This window comes from Mercenaria mercenaria, chromosome 18, assembly GCF_021730395.1.
Source record: "Mercenaria mercenaria strain notata chromosome 18, MADL_Memer_1, whole genome shotgun sequence".
In the NCBI taxonomy this organism is placed as follows: domain Eukaryota; kingdom Metazoa; phylum Mollusca; class Bivalvia; order Venerida; family Veneridae; genus Mercenaria; species Mercenaria mercenaria.
This window is the reverse complement of record NC_069378.1, coordinates 7,083,290-7,104,610: the sequence shown is the minus strand read 5'-3', so window position 1 is coordinate 7,104,610 and position 21,321 is coordinate 7,083,290. Positions and strand designations below refer to the sequence as shown.

Here is a 21,321-nt window from a genome sequence, read left to right as displayed (position 1 = left end):
ATTTGTTCCCATAACAGCCATAACATTCAAACATTTTACAAAACAATGCACTCATAAGTCCTTCTTATAAAAATATTATGAACAGACTCAATTAAACAGAGTCTGCAGCAGTTTAGTTTTTATGATTCCAAAGGATTTTTTAATAGATTTTATGCCTTTTATCAAATAAAACAAACTAAGTTGCTACTGAAGATGTATTTTTGATATTATTTTTTTTTATCTGGTAAATATTCCAGGATGTGGTCTTTGGGATAATAAAACATAATATGGTATTATAGACAAACTTATGAAGTAAACAAAAATATGTAATTATGTACCATCTCTTCTCACACATACTACTCTCTGTACATAACCAAGATCATTTTCTACCCGGCATACAATCTCTTCACAGTCCAGTACAGACTGGTCACCCACACCAAGGTAGTGGTAGCCATCTTTGCTGTAGATCTCCCATAATGCATCTTGATCCAGTTCTTTCCCCTGGTGATACCAAGTAACTTCTGGTGCAGGAAATCCTGAAGGTATTTCAGACAACACTAGCACTGTATAACATTATATCATTTTCTTTCCATTGAAAAACATGCCTTCATATACTAATGCAAATGTATAAGACTCTTTCACTGGCTAAGGGTTCAGACTGAAATATCTGGCTCGACGGTAACTATTCAGACGGTAACAAATTACTGCCTAAACAGTTACACGAGATTCAGATATTTCTATAAGCACCTTCTTTTACCAGTGATAAGATTCTTTTTCTTACATATCATTTTCTCAAATTAATAGAGGAAATGAAATAAAATTAATACTTTTCTCTTATTATATTATAGTAGCGCTGAATTTACAAATCAGACTGAAAACCTATATCTGCTAATAACCCCGAAGAGATAAACTTTTCAACTTTCAGCTTGTTTAACTTTCTTCAGTTCATTTTGCAGATAATTAAGGTAGCAGATCTGTAATGATATTTGGCAATTACATATTCTCCTTAGGCAAGTCAGCATTCTGCAGACAAAAATTAGGTGAACGTGCAAATAACTTTCCATAAATTAAAACAAGAGGACCATGATGGTCCTGAATCGCTCACCTCTTCCCACATGATCCAGTTTTGAGTATGACGTCGTTTTTTCTATTATTTGACATAGTGACCTAGTTTTTGAGCTCATGTGACCCAGTTTTGAACTTGACCTAGATATTATCAAGATAAAAATTCTGATCAATTTTCATGAAGATCCATTGAAAAATATGGTCTCTAGAGAGGTCACAAGGTTTTTCTATTATTTGACCTATTGACCTAGTTTTTTAAGGCACGTGACCCAGTTTCAAACTTGACCTAGATATCATCAAGATGAACATTCTGACCAATTTTCATGAAGATCCATTCAAGGGTATGGCCTCTAGAGAGGTCACAAGGTTTTTCTATTTCAAGACCTACTGACCTAGTTTTTGATCGCAGTTGACCCAGTTGCAAACTTGACCTAGATATCATCAAGATAAACATTCAGACCAACTTTCATACAGATCCCATGAAAAATATGGCCTCTAGAGAGGTCACAACGTTTTTTCATTATTTGACCTACTGACCTACTTTTTGATGGCAGGTGACCCACTTTCGAACTTGACCTAGATATCGCCAAAATGAACACTCTGACCAATTTTTATGGAGATCCATTCACAAGTATGGCCTCTAGAGAGGTCACAACGTTTTTCTATTTTTAGACCTACTGACCTAGTTTTTGACCGCACATGACCCTGTTTCGAACTTGACCTAGATATCATCAAGATGAACATTCAGACCAACTTTCATGAAGATCCATTGAAAAATATGGCCTTTAGAGAGGTCACAAGGTTTTTCTATTATTTGACCTACTGACCTAGTTTTTTAAGGCACGTGACCCACTTTCGAACTTGACCTAGATATCATCAAGATGAACATTCAGACCAATTTTCATACAGATCCCATGAAAAATATGGCCTTTAGAGAGGTCACAAGGTTTTTCTATTATTTGACCTACTGACCTAGTTTTTGATGTCACATGACCCACTTTCGAACTTGACCTAGAAATCATCAAGATGAACATTCTGACCAATTTTCATGAAGATCTCATGAAATATATGGCCTCTAGAGAGGTCACAAGGTTTTTCTATTTTTAGACCTACTGACCTAGTTTTTGACCGCACGTGACCCAGTTTCGAACTTGACCTAGATATCATCAAGATGAACATTCAGGCCAATTTTCATACAGATCCCATGAAAAATATGGCCTTTAGAGAGGCCACAAGGTTTTTCTATTATCTGACCTACTGACCTAGTTTTTGATGGCACATGACCCAGTTTCGAACTTGACCTAGATATCATCAAGGTGAACATTCTGACCAATTTTCATGAAGACCTTATGAAATATATGGCCTCTAGAGAGGTCACAAGGTTTTTCTATTTTTAGACCTACTGACCTAGTTTTTGATGGCACGTGACCCAGTTTCAAACTTGACCTAGATATCATCAAGGTGAACATTCTGACCAATTTTCATGAAGATCTTGTGAAATATATGGCCTCTAGAGAGGTCACAAGGTTTTTCTATTTTTAGACCTACTGACCTAGTTTTTGACCGCATGTGACCCAGTTTCAAACTTGACCTAGATATCATCAAGGTGAACATTCTGACCAACTTTCATAAAGATCCCGTGAAAAATGTGACCTCTAGAGTGGTCACAAGCAAAAGTTTACGCACGCACGAACGCACGGACGGACGGACGGACGACGGACGCTGCGTGATCACAAAAGCTCACCTTGTCACTATGTGACAGGTGAGCTAAAAAGAAAATACTGAAATCGCATATGAAGAATCGCATATGAAGAATACGTTATTTGCCATCTGTCTTCAAGGTTCTGCTAACTTAAAAGGAAAGCTTAAATCATTTACCAGTAACAGAACACTTGATAGACAACCTCCTCCCATCTTCCACATCCACAACCGGCTCTACAACAAACTGTGGCTCCTCCGGCGCAGCACTGTAACATTTTAATCAACTGGCTAAAATAGGATAATTAACATAACGTGATGAAAAGAGTAGACATCAGCTTATAACGTAACACCTTCTTAGTAATGCATCTAAAAAGCAACAAACCTCTGTATGTACATATACGTCAAAATGTCAATTTGTTCTAAAACAAGACACTACCCTAGTAAACTTTTTAATAATTTAATTATATTAATTACTGCCTGAAGATCACTTAATTACATTCTTCAGTTTTACATAAAATTACAAATACTAATGATCATGTCAGGGATTTAAATATTTCAGACAAAAATTGACAGATCATATTTTGTAGAATATTAAGATAAAGGCACCTTATTTTTTTTTTAGAATTGGGCAGTAACCATTAAAAATGGATTCAGAAAAGTTCAAGAACCAAACTACTAGCATCTCTTAGCAAACAACAGAAAATTTACTGATTAGGAATTTCAAAGGTCAATAACTCTGAAATGTTGTATAAGAAAAGTTTTAACAGTAAAATAATGGTGTCAGACAGGAACAATTTAGAAGGAATTAGTTTTTAACCTTTAGCCTGCTGGCGCCCAGTGATTTTGCCTTTGCGACCAGTGCAGACCAAGATCAGCCTGCACATAAGTGAAGTGTAATTTTTCAGTAAACACCCCTTCAAATAATAAGTGGTACTGCCCATATTGAATGATGCACCTGTCCATTTTTGAAAATTAGCATGGTAAGGGTCAAGTTAAATATGATGTTACCTCTCCTTTCCTTCAGTACTGACAGAAGTGTCGACTTTCAATCTAACTTCACCGTAGTCTCTCCCTGATTCTTGTATTCTTACACAGTAGACTGCTTCATCAGTAATAGTGACGTTGTCAATACTCAGCGAAATTATGTCGTCCGAAATATCTACATGGATGCTGCCACTCGTCTCAACTTTCTGCCCATCTTTATAAATGTTCACGTTCGAAAGTGCTATACCTAGAAAATTGAAGCAGAAGTTATCAAAGGCAGTCCTGTATTAATTTAAAAACAGATTCTCAAATCAGCATACCTGTATGCCTTTTTAGCTCGACTATTCATAGAATAGTAGAGCTATTGGACTCGCTCATGCGTCGGCGTCCGCGTCCCGATTTGGTTAAGTTTTGTATGTAAGCTGGTATCTCAGCAACCACATGTGGGAATGGATTGAAACTTCACACACTTATTCACTGTGATAAACTGACTTACATTGCACAGGTCCCATAACTCTATTTTGCTTTTTTACAAAATTATGCCCCTTTTTTGACTTAGAAATTTTTGGTTAAGGTTTTGTATGTAAGCTGGTATCTCAGTAACCACTTGTGGGAATGGATTGAAACTTCACACACTTATTCACTGTGATAAACTGACTTACATTGCACAGGTCCATAACTCTATTTTGCTTTTTTACAAAATTATGCCCCTTTTTCAACTTAGAATTTTTTGGTTAAGGTTTTGTATGTAAGCTGGTATCTCAGTACTCACTAATTGGAATGGATTGAAACTTCACACACTTGTTCACTGTCATGATCTGACATGCACAAAGCAGGTTCCATAACTCTATTTTGCTTTTTTACAAAATTATGCCCCTTTTTCTACTTAGAATTTTTTGGTTAAGGTTTTGTATGTAAGCTGGTATCTCAGTATCCACTAATGGGAAAGGATTGAAACTTCACACACTTGTTCACTGTCATGATATGACATGCAGTGCAAAGGGTCAATAACTCAACTTTGCATTTTACAAAATTATGCACCTTTTTAAACTTAGGAGTTTTGGGTTAAATTCTTATATGTAAGCTGGTATCTCAGTACCCTCTAATGGGAATGGATTGAAACTTCACACACTTGTCCACTGTCATGAGCTGATAAGCACTATGCAGGTTCCATAACCCTATTTTGCTTTTTTTAAATTATGCCCCTTTTTCGACTTTCGTATTCATTCAATCGACAAGGCTGTTGAATAGTCGAGCGTTGCTGTCCTCCGACAGCTCTTGTTTTTATTACCCCAAGTCTCTTTTAACTGGTAATTCAGTTTATGTTAACTATACATGCTACTTGCAAAAGTTCTTACTACATAACATTACCCCTACAATTAGATAAAAATATCAAAAGACAACTGAGCCGCGCCATGAGAAAACATAGTGCGTTAGCGCGCAGTCTGGTCAGGATCCATGCTGTTCGCTAATAGTTCCTCTAATTACAACAGGCTTTGAAAGCGAACAACATGAATGCTGGCCAGACTATGCGGATGCGCAGGCTGGTCTTGATCCATGCTGGTCGCAAACGCACTATGTCGGCTTTATGGTGCGCTCATATATGAATTTTCTTGCTGAACCAAGACTTGTGATCAGTTGCACTTGTTCTCAAAAACAAACACCTTCAAACAAAAATTTCTTATAGAGTTGAGAATTTGTATACATTCATTCAATAAATGTACTTTGTGGTTGGTTAATTTGCTTTGATGTTTTGAATAATTTCTCCAAACATGATTTTTCATTATGACTGACAGCCTGTTTACAAGACTTATTATGTATTTATTATACACAAAATGATTAGGACTTTTTTGACCTCTATAACGTTTTCTGAAATACAAAATTTATGCAAAAGTTTTGACTTGTAATGAATGTTTAATCATAATTTTACAGTAATTTAAAGTAAAGTTGAATAAAACAAGTGAATGAAGTATTGCCATGCAGTACAAAGTACCTAGTTTTCTCTACTGCAGTTTAACATAATGAACTGATATCTGCCAATGATGTATAAACAATATTGTACTATATACAATATGTTATAACAAAACACTCAGATTTAAATATTCATATTTAAAAACCTACAGTTTTACAGTAACAACAAAGGGAAATTAATCCTAAAACAAGAGCCGTCACTAATGGTGACAAATGCCCCCGAAACACCTTGACCTTTGACCTGGTGACCCCAAAGTCAATAGGGGTCGTGTACTCAATAAGTACTATCAGCATGTGAAGTTTGAAGATCCTGGGTGCAGTGGTTCGCGAGTAAAGTGCCTTCATGCAAAAAGTTAACGTTGTGACGAACGAACTAACGGACGGACAGTTGAAAACTAATATGCCTCCCTTCGGGGGCATAAAAAAAAAAAAAAAAAATCTATATGACATAAGTCCACAAGAAACTCTTTACCTGATAAAGATAGGTCAAAATACAGCTAAATATTGAATGTAACATGCATGTTGCACCACAGAAGAAAAGTGGTCTCGATTTTTCCCTACAGCCAGTCATAACAAGAGCTCGTCGAACACGAAATGCCCCCCTTGATGCATTCAGTAATTGCACAAGGAACAGAAATTATATGCTCACTGTAAACAGAAGTTCTATCATTCTGGTTTAATCTGACCTTGACCTTTAACCTATTAACCTAACAAGAGATTACAGAGTGATCTTGGCGCCATCCACTGAGCCATTTTTGAATGTTCCAAATTTCAAGACTAGCTCAAGGTCAAAATCAATGTCAAATTTCATTTCGGTACAAAACAATGTGTATGTGGTCCAAATTTGAAAGCTGTGGCTTGAGAAATGTGAAAGCAGGTCACTAGATCAATTTCAAGGTCAAAGTTCATTTCGGTAGACAGAACTATCAATGTGCTTCAAATTTGAAGGCTGTAGCTTGAGAAATGTGAAAGTAGGTAATAGGTAAAAATCAATGTCAAATTTCAATTCAGAACACAACTAGAGCTATCACTAAAGGTGATGAATGTACCCCCGCATGCACTGACACAGTACATTGCAATTTGACGCACACAAGATTGCATAATTATGTGGACTGTATGTATATAGACTGTATGTATACAGTATAGTAACAAAAAACAAAGTCCCATAACTATGCAGAATATTTATCTAAAAGAATGTAACATGCACCATGCACAACTAGGGTTGGTACTGATCACTTGTGTGAAGTTTCATTAAATTGTGTGTAAGGGTTTGGTAGATTAGGCACGCACAAGATTGCATATGCAGACTGTATGTACATAGTATGTTAACAAGAAACAAAGTCCCATAACTCTGCAATTTTTGTCGCTGAAAGAACCTAACATGACCCATGCACAACTACTGTTGTTACTGATCACTTGTGTGAAGTTTCATTAAATTGTGTCAAGGGGATGAGGAGAGATGGTGCGCACAAGATTGTGTCTATGTATATAGTATAGTAACAAAAAAACAAAGTCCCATAACTCTGAAAAAAAAATTCTGAAAGAACCTAACATGCCCCATGCACAACTACTGTTGTTACTGATCACTTGTGTGAAGTTTCATTAAATTGTGTCAAGGGGATGAGGAGAGATGGTGCGCACAAGATTGTGTCTATGTATGTAGTATAGTAACAAAAAAACAAAGTCCCATAACTCTGAAAAAAAAATTTCTGAAAGAACCTAACATGCCCCATGCACAACTACTGTTGTTACTGATCACTTGTGTGAAGTTTCATTAAATTGTGTCAAGGGGATGAGGAGAGATGGTGCGCACAAGATTGTGTCTATGTATGTAGTATAGTAACAAAAAAACAAAGTCCCATAACTCTGCAATTTTTTTTTCTAAAAGAACCTAACATGCCCCATGCACAACTACTGTTGGTACTGATCACTTGTGTGAAGTTTCATTAAATTGTGTCAAGGGGATGAGGAGAGATGGTGCGCACAAGATTGTGTCTATGTATATAGTATAGTAACAAAAAAACAAAGTCCCATAACTCTGAAAAAAAAATTTCTAAAAGAATCTAACATGTCCCATGCACAACTACTGTTGGTACTGATCACTTGTGTGAAGTTTCATTAAATTCTGTCAAGGGGATAAGGAGAGATGGTGCGCACAAGATTGCGTCTACGGACAGACGGACAGACGGACAGACAGACAGACAACCTGAAACCAGTATACACCCCCTTACAACTTTGTTGTCGGGGGGTACAAAAATATGCATGCGGTCCAAATTTGAAGCCTGTAGCTTCAGAAATGTGAAAGTAGGTCACTATGTCAATCTCAAGATCAAAGTTCATTTCGGTACACAAAACTATGCATGTGGTTCAAATTTGAAGGCTGTAGCTTGAGAAATGTGAAAGTAGGTCACTAGGTCAAAATCAAGGTCAAATTTTATTTCGGAACACAAAACTATGCAAGTGGTCCAAATTTGAAGCCTGTACCTTCAGAAATGTGAAAGTAGGTCACTAGGTCAATCTCAAGATCAAAATTCATTTCAGTACAAAAACTATGCTTGTGGTTCAAATTTGAAGGCTGTAGCTTGAGAAATGTGAAAGTAGGTCACTAGGTCAAAATCAAGGTCTAATTTTATTTTGGAACAAAAAATTATGCCTGTGGTCCAAATTTGAAGCCTGTACCTTCAAAAATGTGAAAGTAGGTCACTAGGTCAATAACAAGGTCAAAGTTTTTTTCGGTACACAAACCTATGCATGTGGTCCAAATTTGAAGGCTGTAGCTACAGAAATGTGAAAGTAGGTCACTAGGTCAAGATCAAGGTCAAATCATGTCAAGGTTCATCTTGCACTCAAAACTATACATGTGGTCCAAATTTGAATGATGTAAGTTATGGACATGAAGGTTCTAAGTTTTTCCCTATATAAGTCTATATGAACGATATAACCCCTGGGGCGGGGCCATATTTGACCCTAGAGGGATAATTTGAACGAACTTGGTAGAGAACCACTAAATGATGCTACATTACAAAATATCAAAGACATAGTTTTTGTGGTTTGGACAAGAAGATTTTCAAAGTTTTTCCCTACATAAGTCTATGTAAACCATGTGACCCCCAGGGCGGAGCCATATTTGACCCTAGATGATGTCATATACAAAATATCAAAGCCCTAGGCCCTGTGGTTTTGGACAAGAGGTTTTTCAAAGTTTTTTCTATATAAGTCTATATAAACCATGTGACCCCCGGGGTGGGGCCATAATTGACCCCAGGGAAATAATCTGAACAATCTTGGTAGAGGACCACTAGATTTTGCTACACACCAAATATCAAAGCCCTAGGCCCTATGGTTTTGGACAAGAAGATCAGAAACCGTTTTAACTGTTCCTGGCCAATGTGACCTTGACCTCTGACCTAATGACCTCAAAATCAATAGGGGTCATCTGCTGGTCATGACCAACCTCCCTATCAACTTTCGTGACCCTAGGCCTAAGCGTTCTTGAGTTATCATCCGGAAACCGTTTTCCTGTTCAGGGTCACTGTGACCTTGACCTTTAACATACTGACCTCAAAATCAATAGGGGTCATCTGCTGGTCATGGCCAACCTAACTATCAATTTTCCTGACACTAGGCCCAAGCGTTCTAGAGTTATTGCCTGGAAACCATTTTACTGTTCCTGGTCACTGTGACCTTGACCTTTGACATACTGATCTCAAAATCAATAGGGGTCATCTGCTGGTCATGACCAACCTCCCTATCAACTTTCGTGACCCTAGGCCTAAGCGTTCTTGAGTTATCATCCGGAAACCGTTTTCCTGTTCAGGGTCACTGTGACCTTGACCTTTAACATACTGACCTCAAAATCAATAGGGGTCATCTGCTGGTCATTACCAACCTCCCTATCAACTTTCATGATCCTAGGCCCAAGTGTTCTTGAGTTATCATCCGGAAACCGTTTTACTATTCAGGGTCACTGTGACCTTGACCTTTGATATACAGACCTCAAAATCAATACGGGTCATCTGCTGGTGATGACCAACCTCCCTATCAACTTTCATGATCCTAGGTCCAAGCGTTCTTGAGTTATCATCCGGAAACGGATTGGTCTATATTCTGACCGACCGACCGACATCTGCAAAACAATATACCCCTCCTTCTTCGAAGGGGGGCATAAAAATGTTACAATATAATCTGTTTATAGTAACAACAAAGGAAGGTAATTTTAAAACAAGGCTGCCTCATGGTGGTGAACGTTTGTGGCAAGTTACATCAAAATCCCTCAATGCATGAAGAAGAAATGCTCCGGACAAAATCATTCTTGAACTTGACCTTTGACCTCTAAGTGTGACCTTGACCTTAGACCAGGAACCTGGTTCTTGCTCATGACAATCTGTCCCAAACATGGTGGTGAACATTTGCGCCAAGTTACATCAAAATCCCTCCATGCATGAAGAAGAAATGCTCAAGACAAAGTCATTCTTGTATCTGACCTTTGGCCTCTAAGCGAGACTTTGACCTTAGACCTAGGGACTTGGTTCTTGCGCATGACACTCCGTCTCATGGTGTTGAAGATTTGTGCCAAGTAATATTAAAATCTCTTTAAGGATTGTTGAGTTAAAGACTGGACAGGAAAAAAGCCCTTTTGACCTTTGACATCCAAGTGTGACCTTGACCTTGCAGCTAAGGGCCCAGGTTTTGCGCATGAGACTTTGTCCCACTCCGGGGGAATTTGTGCAAACTGATATTTAAATCCTGTTTTGCATGACAAAGTTATAGACCAAACAGGAAAAAACTCCTACTGACCTTTGATCTCCAAGTGTGACCTTCAACTTTAAGCTAGGGTTCTAGGTGTTGTGCATGACACGTCATCTCATGAGAAATATTTATGCCAAGTAATATTGTAATCCCTTCATAGAAGGCACAGTTCTGGACTGGACAGGAAAAAAGACATGTATACCTTTGACCTCCGATTGTGACCTTAACCTTTGAGCTAGGGTTCTGGGTGATGCACATGGCATGTCATCTCATCATGGAAAACATTTGTGCCAAGTAATATTAAAATCCATTGATGAATGACGGAGTTATGGATGGGACATGAAACAGACCATGTCCATGTCATGTTAACATCTGACTGCCAATTGTGACCTTGAACTTAAAGCTAGGGGTCTGAAAGTTGTGCATGACACATTGTCTTATTATGGGGTACATTTGAGCCAAGTAATATCAAAATCCCTTCAAGGATGGCAGAGTTATGGACCAGTGGGGACCTTGGCATTTTTTCTCCCAAGGTTTACTTTAAGTATTAGATGGACATTTGATGTATTAAAATTTGAACATCACCAAAATCATAGAAAGAAAGAATTGTTTTACATGAAAATTGAACACCTTACAGAATAGATATATATATTATTCAAGAAACTGATTGTAAATTAACTGATTGATGCAAGTGACCACAATAAGGGTCCACCTTTATGGACAGTGTAGGGCGTTTAAAATCACACCATTTTCAAAGAGATGTTGCAAGTCTTCCTTTTGATGCATTTGCAACAATGTAAGAGTGCTGAAATGTCGAATAACTAGGTTAAACATTGTTCTCAGGAATTTTGAGAATGTTTATTTTCATTTCTTTACAAATGGAATTGTTTTTCAAAGAGGGACAGCTTTTAGAGAATATTTTAAATGCTAAACGTGGTCCTTTTTTACTAATTCAAGAATCTTACAATAAGTTGACAATTGTTTTTTAGAATACTGTATTGTATAATCTACTTATTTTATAAGCTGTGCTTTTTTATGTAAAACAACACCTTCTTTCTGTGATTTGGTGATGCTCAAATTTCAAAACATCGAAGTTTCATCGAATCCTTAATTATCCTCCGCACAAGATTCGAACTTAGACAAGCTTACTGTCGCTGAGTGGCTGCTTTTTGATTTCCGACTTTTGCAGCCACCGACACAATATAAAACAAACTGTATACGTCGGATTAGGCAAAAAAAAAAAATATGTATGTTTCCAGTGACCCGACCGACCCTAATTTTAACCCTCAACCCTAAACTTTTTTTCTGTAAAAAAATGGGCGCATTCCCGGATCGATGGACATTCACCGAGCTCTTTGAACAAGGCCACCCGCCGATAGGCAGTTTCTTGGGAAGGATCTGACAGTTCTATATTCACATTTATCGTACATTGGCGAGTTAAAGTCTGGATAGGACGAATGGACTTTGCTGTATACTCGACCGATCGGGCGAGTGGTTTTTACGTCGTAACTTTACCAAATTCAGAAATTATATCACGAAAAAATACCTGGATTGACTGGAATTTACCCGCGAAGCGTAAAGCTATCGTAACATCTAATTTACATCGCCGTTACTTTTGTTTATCAACACGTACACAAAAAACGCACGTAGTGCATTCATTTTTTGATATAATCGCTTCAAATTTTCAACACCGCTTGAGAAGTAATACAGTTTGAATTCTATAATAATTTTAATAAGATAGCGTCAGAAATGTAGGCAAAATTCTATAAAAACGGTCGAATTTTCATATAATCACTTGTAAAATTTCAAACAGCGCTATCTTAATTACTTATTTCTTTCTAAAAGTAAATAAATGATACATAATATGGTCATAAAATTCAGACTTTTGACCAGAAAGTATGAAAAACAGAATTAAAAAATCTTAAATAATGAAGAAGCGGCAGCAATTTAATACATGGAGTAAAACGATTTTTGGCAAACAGATTTCTGTTAGCGCGGCAGAATAGGTTACGTGACCTCGTGAATGTAATTATAAATGTGGCTTTAGAATAAAGCAGTATGATGTTGTTGCGGTTTTTAATTAAGTTTTAAATGAATCTTTGTACATGTATTTTTTGACACGACACTTTGTAAGATATTCTTCTCTAACAATAATGTAAATTCCTTGAGGGCAAATAGGTCACTGAGGTAGGATATCCAGTATAATCGTTTGACACAATTACCTGTCAGTTCATTCTTGATATTGCACATTTGCTGTTAAAAAATTAAAGAAGAAACTTTTTTATTGATTTTTTCTCAACAATTAAAGAAGCGAGGCGGTGCGATCAAACAGTGATGTTTCACATAGCGCGAAAACATGACGTAATGCCATGACAATCTCGGGCAACTATACCGCTTTGATCTCCACTTCAGATGCCATGATACCGACACACTTCTTTTAGCTCTTTAGAGGGTGTTAATTAATGATGAAAACAAGGCCAATTACTTAGCTTATAAACAGAATAATTTCCCGATAACTGTTTGGGTTTTTTTCGCTTTCACAACGAGTGTGTGGATGATGATTATTGTGTCCATATTTTTGGGACACTTTTCAAAATAATTAAATTTTTTGGGAAATAAGTCTTGAGAAAATGAAAATAAGTAAATATCTTAGTATATTTACACCCCTGCCTTAAACTTGACATAAAAAATCATGATTCTAAGCTAGGCTTGAACCAACGGAAAACCAAAGGTGCATCTGTCGATATATTCTGACCGTATGTATTTAATAATCTGACTAAAAGCCAAAAGGTTCTTAAAAAGCTGTGTATTTAAAGTGTATAGCATCTACCAATTTCTAGTACAGACATATATGTATTGATAAGACAATAGGCAAAAGCAAAGATAAGGAAATTCTACTAGAGTAACTTCCGATAAATTCGACAGTCGTGTATATTCGACACCTTGAATTAATATCCGTGTGGAAAAACCCATAATGTCCTAGAATAATTCTTCTTAGGTAATTTATATGACGTCATATTTATGTATGACATCATGAGAACATTTTGATCACACAGGTGCTCTTTCCTTTTCCGATACGCTCATCAGGTAACTTCGACAGTCAAATTTATTTTGAACGAAAACCGCAGTTACAGTTTTCTGTAAGAATGGTCAGCCAAGCTAAGGTATGTAAAACTATTCTTACAACTGCATTTTGACTTTATTTAACTGAAATATAAACAGAACTATATTTGATGTTGATGTTTAGAAACAAATAGTATCCCATGTTTCCAAGCATGACCTTGGCTAGGGGGGTGACGAATATGCAAGACAAGATATAACATTGTCGTGCAAATTCGTCATACTATTCAAAATTATTCACTTATATCTCCTTTAAAGGATATTTACGGTATACAAGTGGTTTAAGCGGTTTTTTACAAATCCAAGCTTTTCTAATTTTGTCCACACAGATTCTTAGAGTATGTAACCTGAGCTGACGTCGCTAATTACGTCATTAAAAAGCACCTGTTCATTTAATTAGCGTGCACATAATTACACCTGGGACCAATATGAATATATGACAATTAATTATCAATAGACAATAAAAATTCATGCAAAGTGGTATATATTGAACAGCATACAATAAGAATATATCATCGATCGTTATTTAAAACAATTATAGCCGAGTACTCCACATATTTCGGTAACAAAAACCCTTCTATCAGATTAAGATGTCGAGACAAATTCATGCGAAATGTTGCAGCTACTCTCAGTCAAAACTTGCTTCCGCCGTTCAGATGGTAGAAAATGGTACCATGTCAAAAAAGAAGGCAGCAGCGAATGAATAAATAAACATCATTATTCAATAATGAGGCTATATCTTATATTGTTTCCCGAAACAATTAGCCAGCGTTTGTATAATCTACTGAACAATAAAGATTATTGTTTGTTTAACTTTTTATAGCTCGAGTTATGAAATCTGAAAAATTAGAGCCTACTCGTCAGCATAAAACCATGTGTTATGTCTGTTGCGAAATTAGCTGTTTTTAATGTAGTTCTACGTGTTTTTAATGTAGTTCTACAAAAATGATTAATGTTCAACTTGTAAATTTTTAAAATTCATCAGGGTGCCGAATTTGCCCGAAAGATGTCGAACTTACACGACGACAACAATCAGAATAAAATCCATCATATTGACGATGTAGATGCAAACACTGGGCAGCGTTTTATACTGAAGACGCAGAAAAGGTCTACTTTCGTTTTCCTGAAATGTTCGCACCGGTCATTCTGCAACGAAAATTGCTTCACCGTTTTTATGCTTAAGGTGTCGAATATACCCGAAGTTACTCTACTGTGAAGATGCGTATCCTGATCCATCGTTAAAAAAAAAAAAAAAAAAAAAAAAAAAAAAAAAAAAAAAAAAAAAAATCGACCAACCTATCCTATATCCTATTTTTTTCTGGCATGTCACAGGAAACATACATATTTTTTTTTGGCCTTAGTTCGACTAGATCTAGATTCGAACTGTGACGGACATTCCTACATATGGATACTTACGTGGCTACTCTTTTGTTCCCTCTATTGTTCTTTTAGCCACGTAAGAGAAAAATAGCCACATAAAAGCCTTACGGAATGAATGACATCAAAGAAAAAGTACAGTTACCTATAGTTCCTACTGTATAGCCACCTCTAGAAGTTAGTCCAAATAATTGTACTCGAGAGTTGAATATCGTTATATTATTTTGACTTGTCGATATCCGCCTCCGAGTACAAACCAGAAAAGGTAAAGAATGTGGTAGCACTGTCCTCTTCTTTGCGTAAGTAACACCCAATTGAATCCGTTGGGCGGGAATTATGTTATAATAATGCAACGGATAAAAAAAAGAAATACATACATAGAAAGCCTGTAATTTTTCCTTTTCAATGATGTATATATTACCGAGATTTCTTGAGAAAAATTCAAACTATGGCAGTTAAAAAATTGCCAAGGTTTAACACGAGTGCACTACATACTGGAAAATGGCCGATCACCGGTAAACATTACTACACGAAGCGTTTTCATTGGTCACGCCTCCGACCGCCATTACATGAAGACGATTGAAACGTTAGAGGTTTAAATTTTTTACAACAGAAATTCTTGATAAATACGTCCTGTTCTTATGTTTTTTATTTACTATTTATGATTTAAAACAACAGGTAAGCAGTTAGGGCTAAAGAAAAATCGTGACTACTGATAAATCGTAATTTCAATTGACCACAGTTTCCACCACAGTTTTGATTGTTTCTGGTTGAGACCTCTAGGTAGACAACGTAAAATATCAAAATGTAAAATCGGTCTGCCCGAGGTCTCATTATTTAGACTACCACCTAAGTATGCAAATGTGAGCTCGGACGAACAGACGGACGGACAAAGTGGCGACAATATGCATGTCAGTTACGTTATGGCAGCTAGAACTAATTTATCAGACATTACTTAAATTACTGTTGTAGCAATATCAAAAGAGTTCTAAGAAAAAGCTATGTCCCAGAAACAGTGTTTTCTTATGTTCCAGCGTTGCATGGTAAATGGGGGATATTAATCTAAGGGACGTAACTGTAAAATGACATACAATCAGGCGCATGAGTGCAGATTCCCAATGACATAGGTGAAGGCGCAGGGGGCTTGGGTGAGGGGACCGGCTCTCCAATTTTGACTGCTGGGGGCCAGCATATGCTTTGCCCCCCTCCTCCCCAACTTTTAACCCCCAAAACTGTAGATAAAGGGAAAAAAGCCAATTTGAGTTCTGATAAGGATTTCGTGTGATCAATGGAGTGTACTGTCAATAAGGGGGAGAGTGGGCTTTTTTTGTTGTCAAAAACTTGTAAGGGAATATGGATAGGTATAGCTGACCAGTTCCCCCCCCCCCCCATCTCCCCCTCCCCCTCCCCCCACTACCACCACCACACACACACACACACACACAGAGCATTGAGATCGCTCCTACGCCAATGGTTGAAGAAAAATCTATCTGTCAGGGGCTGTTTTCTCAGCCAACATTTAAATTGCCAATAAAAACATTATCTGACTGGTGAAATATCGCCTTAGATATACATTGTGATCGTTCAAATAGCATCAAATGGTTTGTTTAAATTAAACAAAGTAAGACAATAAATGACGAGACTGCTTTAACATTTACTGTATTGTTATAATTTCAATAAAGAAACATTGTCAAACCATTATTCAATGTAACACTTAGTAGTATTAAAAGGTCCAGGCTAACTATATATAGCCTTACTCATCATATTTCATAGCTGCCATCCCACCAATGAATGACAGCGACCGCTGTCTTAAACGCCCTACTATCTGGACTAGACTAACTAACCACACGAGTTCAAGACAGCATAATCATAATGCTACAGGTGCTCAGATCAAATGTGTTTTTACCTTTTGTTGTTTTTATATTGTATTGTTTTAATATGCATTTTTTTTAAATACTTTGTACCTTGTTGAAGGCCTCATTGTAAATATGTGATTTCATTTGTATCTGCTTATGTGATTGCATAATGAGTTTACCTTCGTAAAATAAAGAAATTATTATTATTATTATTATTAGACATTTTAAAACGAATGGGATAGCATTGGTGAATATTTAAGAGCGTTGGAGAAGAAACTGAAATCTTCGCGGCACAAGTTATTCATGAATAAATGTGATAACCTATGTTTGTTACATATCTACAAATAGATAATTTTTTCACAACTGTTTTCTTTTTTCTTTCTTTTTTTTGTAAAGCATTTGTTGTCATCGGCTGGTTTAAGGTGACTTGCATTTTAATCTGATTTGGAATACCCGAGTAGACTGTAGTCCTCTCGACACATGTCTGGGTTTTGTACCGTTTACTTTAAGTAAATGCGTTTCTCAGGTGTGACTTTCTTCTTCTTAAAATCCCGGTAATAGATCATTCGGGATCCCCTGACAACTGACTATCCGCCATTAACTTTACGTTGCAATGACCAAGGCACGGACGAAAACGCGAGACCAATGTCAATTTTTTTTAAATGTTGGGGAGAACAAGCTGATACACCAGGGCAACGACAAACAGAATTCACTTGTCTGTGGACCCGCTTAAAATTGCATACATATACTCTGAATCAGTCACGTCATTAGAAGTTATTACATTATTATTAAATTAAATTCTCACCTCTGATTTTCCAACGGAGTTTTACTGGAATGCCCTCTGTCACCTGTACATTTGTGTCATCTGATAAAACTTCTACTGTAGGCTCAGAATTGCCTTCCTTTGGTGCACGTATCTCTTCCACCAATTGTTTATCCTCAAGTATATCAGGTGTAGCCTTATCTTTATTTGCGCTCTCCGGAATTATGTATTCTTCATTCACTTCATTTGAATATGCATTGCTTTGCATTGTCTTTATCGACTCATCCATAGCTTTTTCAACAGTACAAAGTTTTTCAATGCCAGGGACTTCACTTCCTTTCTTCAAATACTCTGGAATTACTTGTTGTTCAGACACTTCTTGTTCGCTTTCTTTAAAAGTAACATTATCTAATTTGTCAAGATCTATAACTGCAGATTCCGTCTTTGCTGTTTGTGGTGATATTTCTTGTTCAGATACTTCATCCTCCTTTTCTACGACTTTGTTCGTTTGTAATTCTTTAACACTTTCTTTGTCAATTAATTCTTTAACACCTTCTTTCATTTTACTATCAGAAATATCATTTATTTCCCCAGTAATATTTTTGTTTCCTATTAGTCCAGTTCCATCGTGTTGAACCATTTGACTATTTTCAATAAGAAATGATTCATTTTCCGATGACGCCATGTTGATCTCATCAGCTGATGCAACTACAAGACTATTTGTAGCTTCTGTTTCTTTTGCTCTAATAACGTATTGATCTTCCGACAAGTCTTTCAAAGACAAACTCTTGTTTTCGATTTCTTCTGTTAAACTGGCATCTTTTATTTTTATTTCATTTTGCTTAAAGTTATTTTGAATATTGATGATATTTGGTACCTCCGGTTTTGTTTCATCTAAATGTACCAAATCAATATCTTTCAACGGCTCCGAGAATTTTCTGCCGCTATCTGAATTCTCATCGGCTGAATACAGTATGACCTCCTTTGATTTTCTGGGTACCTCAATATGTTCATAAACCTTTTGAAGCTGGCTTATTTCTGCATTGTGTGGCCTAAACTTGTTATCTATTGTCACAGTAGAATCATCCAAATTTCCACTATATTCTTTTACATGCGTTTCTGTGCGTTCGTTCTTTATTTTATTTATACCATTTTGAGCAATTTCTTGCACTGAACCGGATTTCATTTCAGATGTTTCTTCAATAGATTTTAACTCTGCCTCATTTGTCGCAATTTCTTCCACAACATTAATATCGTCAAGACTTGTACCATTTGTGATATCCTTTTTCTTTATATCTGTTGATGAAAATACAAGTTCTGTTTCAGAACTGTCATTGATAATACGGTCACTTGCATTTTCTTCACCGGAAGAGCGGCGTTTGCTTTTATTATCTGCTGTCTTGGATTCCTCAATTTTCGTATACACACATGAATCCGCTTCGACTGAAGGATCATTTACATTTTCGCTTTTCCTTTCGGAATAAACAGTAGAGCTGTCAGCTCGTATTTCAGTGTCATTCTCAAGATTTTTTTCCGCTACACCAGCTTCGAAGCTAAAATCGTTATTATTGTTTTCGCTGGTTTTGCTGTCAACATGTGTTAAAGTTGGATCTTCTGGATTAAGTCCTTCGCTTTCCTCCATAGTCTTTGGTTCATGTCTCACATGGTATTCGTGTTCACGGCTATGCTTATTATTTATATCACTTGAGTCTTCATTCACAAATAAATATTTTCCAGCCTTAATTCTTCCTTCACTGTCATCGATCTGTTCATGGTCGAGTAATCCGGAGATATCAGTTTTCATTACCTTACAGTTCAACTGATTTTTATCTTCATTGTTTTCTATTGAGTCGTCTTCTGCAAAGTTTTCGTCGTTTTCAGTAGTTTCATTTTGGTGTTCCAGTACATCTTCACTTTCAACTTTTAAGTCTGGAGACTCTTGTGACGGATGTGTTTCTGATTTAATGTCGTCGAGGTCTTTCACGTTATTTGATTCAGACAAGCTGACTTGACTCTGTTCATCGGTTGCAATGTCGTTGTCTTTAAATGCAGTAGTTGTATCGGGTTCCTCATCCTCAACTATGTTGCTGACTGAAAGCAAACCATCTTCTTTGTTTTCATTTGTGTCAGCATTATTTTTTTCTCTAAATTTTTCTTGATCTTCAAATGCATTTACTCTACTTGATTGTTCAAGGTCAACTGATCTATCAATGGTGCTTATTGGAATTATATCTACATATTCGCCAATTTCACACGGAACTATATTTTGACTGTCTTCTTTAGTCTTAACTTCTGGTGTTTCAATTTCAACATTCAAATCTTGAGATAAGTCATTCATACCGCTAGTGTTTACATCCGAAGAAGACGATAAGCCAATGGATTTGTCCACTGCTTCTTTTGAACTACCTGTTTCAATATCGGCATCGGTATGAATAAGGGTTCTAGTAGTTTCATCTTTTATTTCATCATCAGTTTTCATACCACGTTTAATTTTGTTAATCCTGCTTTCATCTTCCTTATTTAGAAGGTCTATATCGTGTTTCATGGTCATCTTATCACTACTCTTATCTTCAGCTAAGTTATTAAGAGTTTCCTGTCCTCCAATTATTTCGTCCTTTCCTTCCTCATCGTCCTCAACGTATCTGACAGTTTTTATTTTCATATGTTTTTCTGCTTCATGTATTCGAACAGCTTCACTATTTTTTTCGATGTTAATTGCATTCAGGATTTCAACTTTATTGTTTTCACCAGTTTCAGACTCGTGTATTATTTCAGCTGTTTGGTATTCCACAAGTGTATGAGACATTTCTTTTTCCGTATTAGATATATTGGAATCTAAGACAAACTTTTCAAATTTACCATTACCCCTTTCATCATCTGGTATGGCTTCTAACGCTTCTTTCCGGACAAGGAGCTCAAGTGAAGGAATTCCATGCCTGTGCTCATCTAACTTAGAAGGACCTGTATCGAACAGATACATGCCAGCTAAAACACTTGCGTCTAGTTCATTTACACGATCTGTATTATATTTCTCCTGTCTAAGATTTGCCATACTCACAATTTGACTTTTTAAATGTTCTGCTTTTTCATTCGTGGCGAGCTTTTCACTTCGAGCCATAACAGTTTTAATGTCAGACTCATTGATGTCTTTTACTTTGTCGTGTTCAAACGGTTGATACAGAGCATCAGCTTTCCCATGAAGATACTCCTTCATTTCTTGTATAGATTCCTCTGTGATATTTATGTCAGGCTCACTTGAGAAAGAACTCCCTCGTGATGTAATACCACTATCTGTCGTGAGCCGCCGTCCAGAATTTCCGAATTTTGTTAGTTCAAGTAGATCCACTACCACATTTGCAAGTTCTCCATCCTTTTGTGTTTCTTCATCTGATTCTGAGCATTCATTTTCCACTTCATCACCAGTATCAAATTTCTTTCCATATTTTTGCTGTTTGGTCTCTATCGTTCCCTTCTCTTCGCTTTCATGGACATTTTCATTGTCTCCAGTGCCGTCAGTTTTGTCTAAAGCTGTTTCGTCTCCTGATGGTGGCACATTGTCTGAGTCAATGGACATTCCAATCACAAGAGGGCGCCTTTGACTCTGTGTCATTTCATCATCATTTTCGACCTTTTTAAATGAAGACATAGTATGGATAGATGGGGTGTCTCCGTCAGCTTCAGATATTTTACCTGTAAAATAAATGTAAATATAACCTTTCCTGTGGCCATTCATTCTGACTGGTTTTCTACATTTAG

At 36.7% G+C, this 21,321-nt stretch overlaps 1 protein-coding gene across 1 annotated transcript in view; it reads right to left on the bottom strand.

Annotated features, from left to right (window-relative positions):
- The window catches only part of LOC123539355 (muscle M-line assembly protein unc-89-like), an 84,318-nt gene that overhangs the window by 48,495 nt on the left and 14,502 nt on the right, over positions 1-21,321 (bottom strand). The window contains exons 2-5 of the mRNA XM_053530263.1: positions 17,608-21,255; positions 3,754-3,976; positions 2,923-3,011; positions 318-515 (exon numbers count right to left, since the gene is read on the bottom strand). Of these exons, the coding sequence (XP_053386238.1) occupies positions 318-515; positions 2,923-3,011; positions 3,754-3,976; positions 17,608-21,255 (4,158 nt within the window). The remainder of the gene's footprint in view (positions 1-317; positions 516-2,922; positions 3,012-3,753; positions 3,977-17,607; positions 21,256-21,321) is intronic.